The sequence below is a fragment of the Pterocles gutturalis genome, unplaced genomic scaffold (genome assembly GCF_000699245.1).
Source record: "Pterocles gutturalis isolate BGI_N339 unplaced genomic scaffold, ASM69924v1 scaffold18957, whole genome shotgun sequence".
Classification (NCBI taxonomy): domain Eukaryota; kingdom Metazoa; phylum Chordata; class Aves; order Pterocliformes; family Pteroclidae; genus Pterocles; species Pterocles gutturalis.
Genome location: NW_010113250.1, coordinates 2446 through 2927, shown reverse-complemented (window position 1 = coordinate 2927; position 482 = coordinate 2446). Strand labels below are relative to the sequence as shown.

The following is a 482-nucleotide window of genomic DNA, read 5'->3' as shown; positions in this document are numbered from 1 at the left end:
GTGCCAGGAGTCGGAAGACTACGAGAGCTTCTCCTGCAGTTGCCCCTCTGGCTGGCAAGGTAGGGGCCTGGCCCGGCTGGGGGGTCAGCACAGCCCGCTCCCCTCGGCTGCCCAGGGAGTGATGATGGAGGGGAGGGAGCGTGGCTGGGGGGCCGTGGGCAGGGGGCTGCCTGTGTGCCCGGCCAGGCAGGAGCAGCCCTGCATGGTGCCCAGCCTCAGGGAGGGTGGAAGGGACACAGCCATCACCTGCACCCCTTGGTGAGGGTGGTTTGCTGCCAGGGCTCCTGCCCTGCTGCCCAAGTTGTCATCGTCGTCCCCGGGGCTTTCGCCAGCACCTCCAGCCCACGTGGTCCCTGTCCCGCTCTGTCCCGCAGGTCAGACCTGCGAGATCGACATCAACGAGTGTGTGAAGAGCCCCTGCCGCAACGGGGCCACGTGCCAGAACACCAACGGCAGCTACCGCTGCGCCTGCCCGACCCGCT

The 482-nt window shown here is 68.7% G+C and overlaps 1 protein-coding gene across 1 annotated transcript in view; it reads left to right on the top strand.

Moving 5' to 3' along the window:
- Positions 1–374: 374 nt before the first annotated feature.
- The window catches only part of LOC104462478 (neurogenic locus notch homolog protein 1-like), a gene marked incomplete at both ends in the record, with an annotated part of 2454 nt that continues 2346 nt past the window's right edge, over positions 375–482 (top strand). Inside the window, one exon of the mRNA XM_010074427.1 lies at positions 375–470. Coding sequence (XP_010072729.1) covers positions 375–470 — 96 coding nt within the window. The remainder of the gene's footprint in view (positions 471–482) is intronic.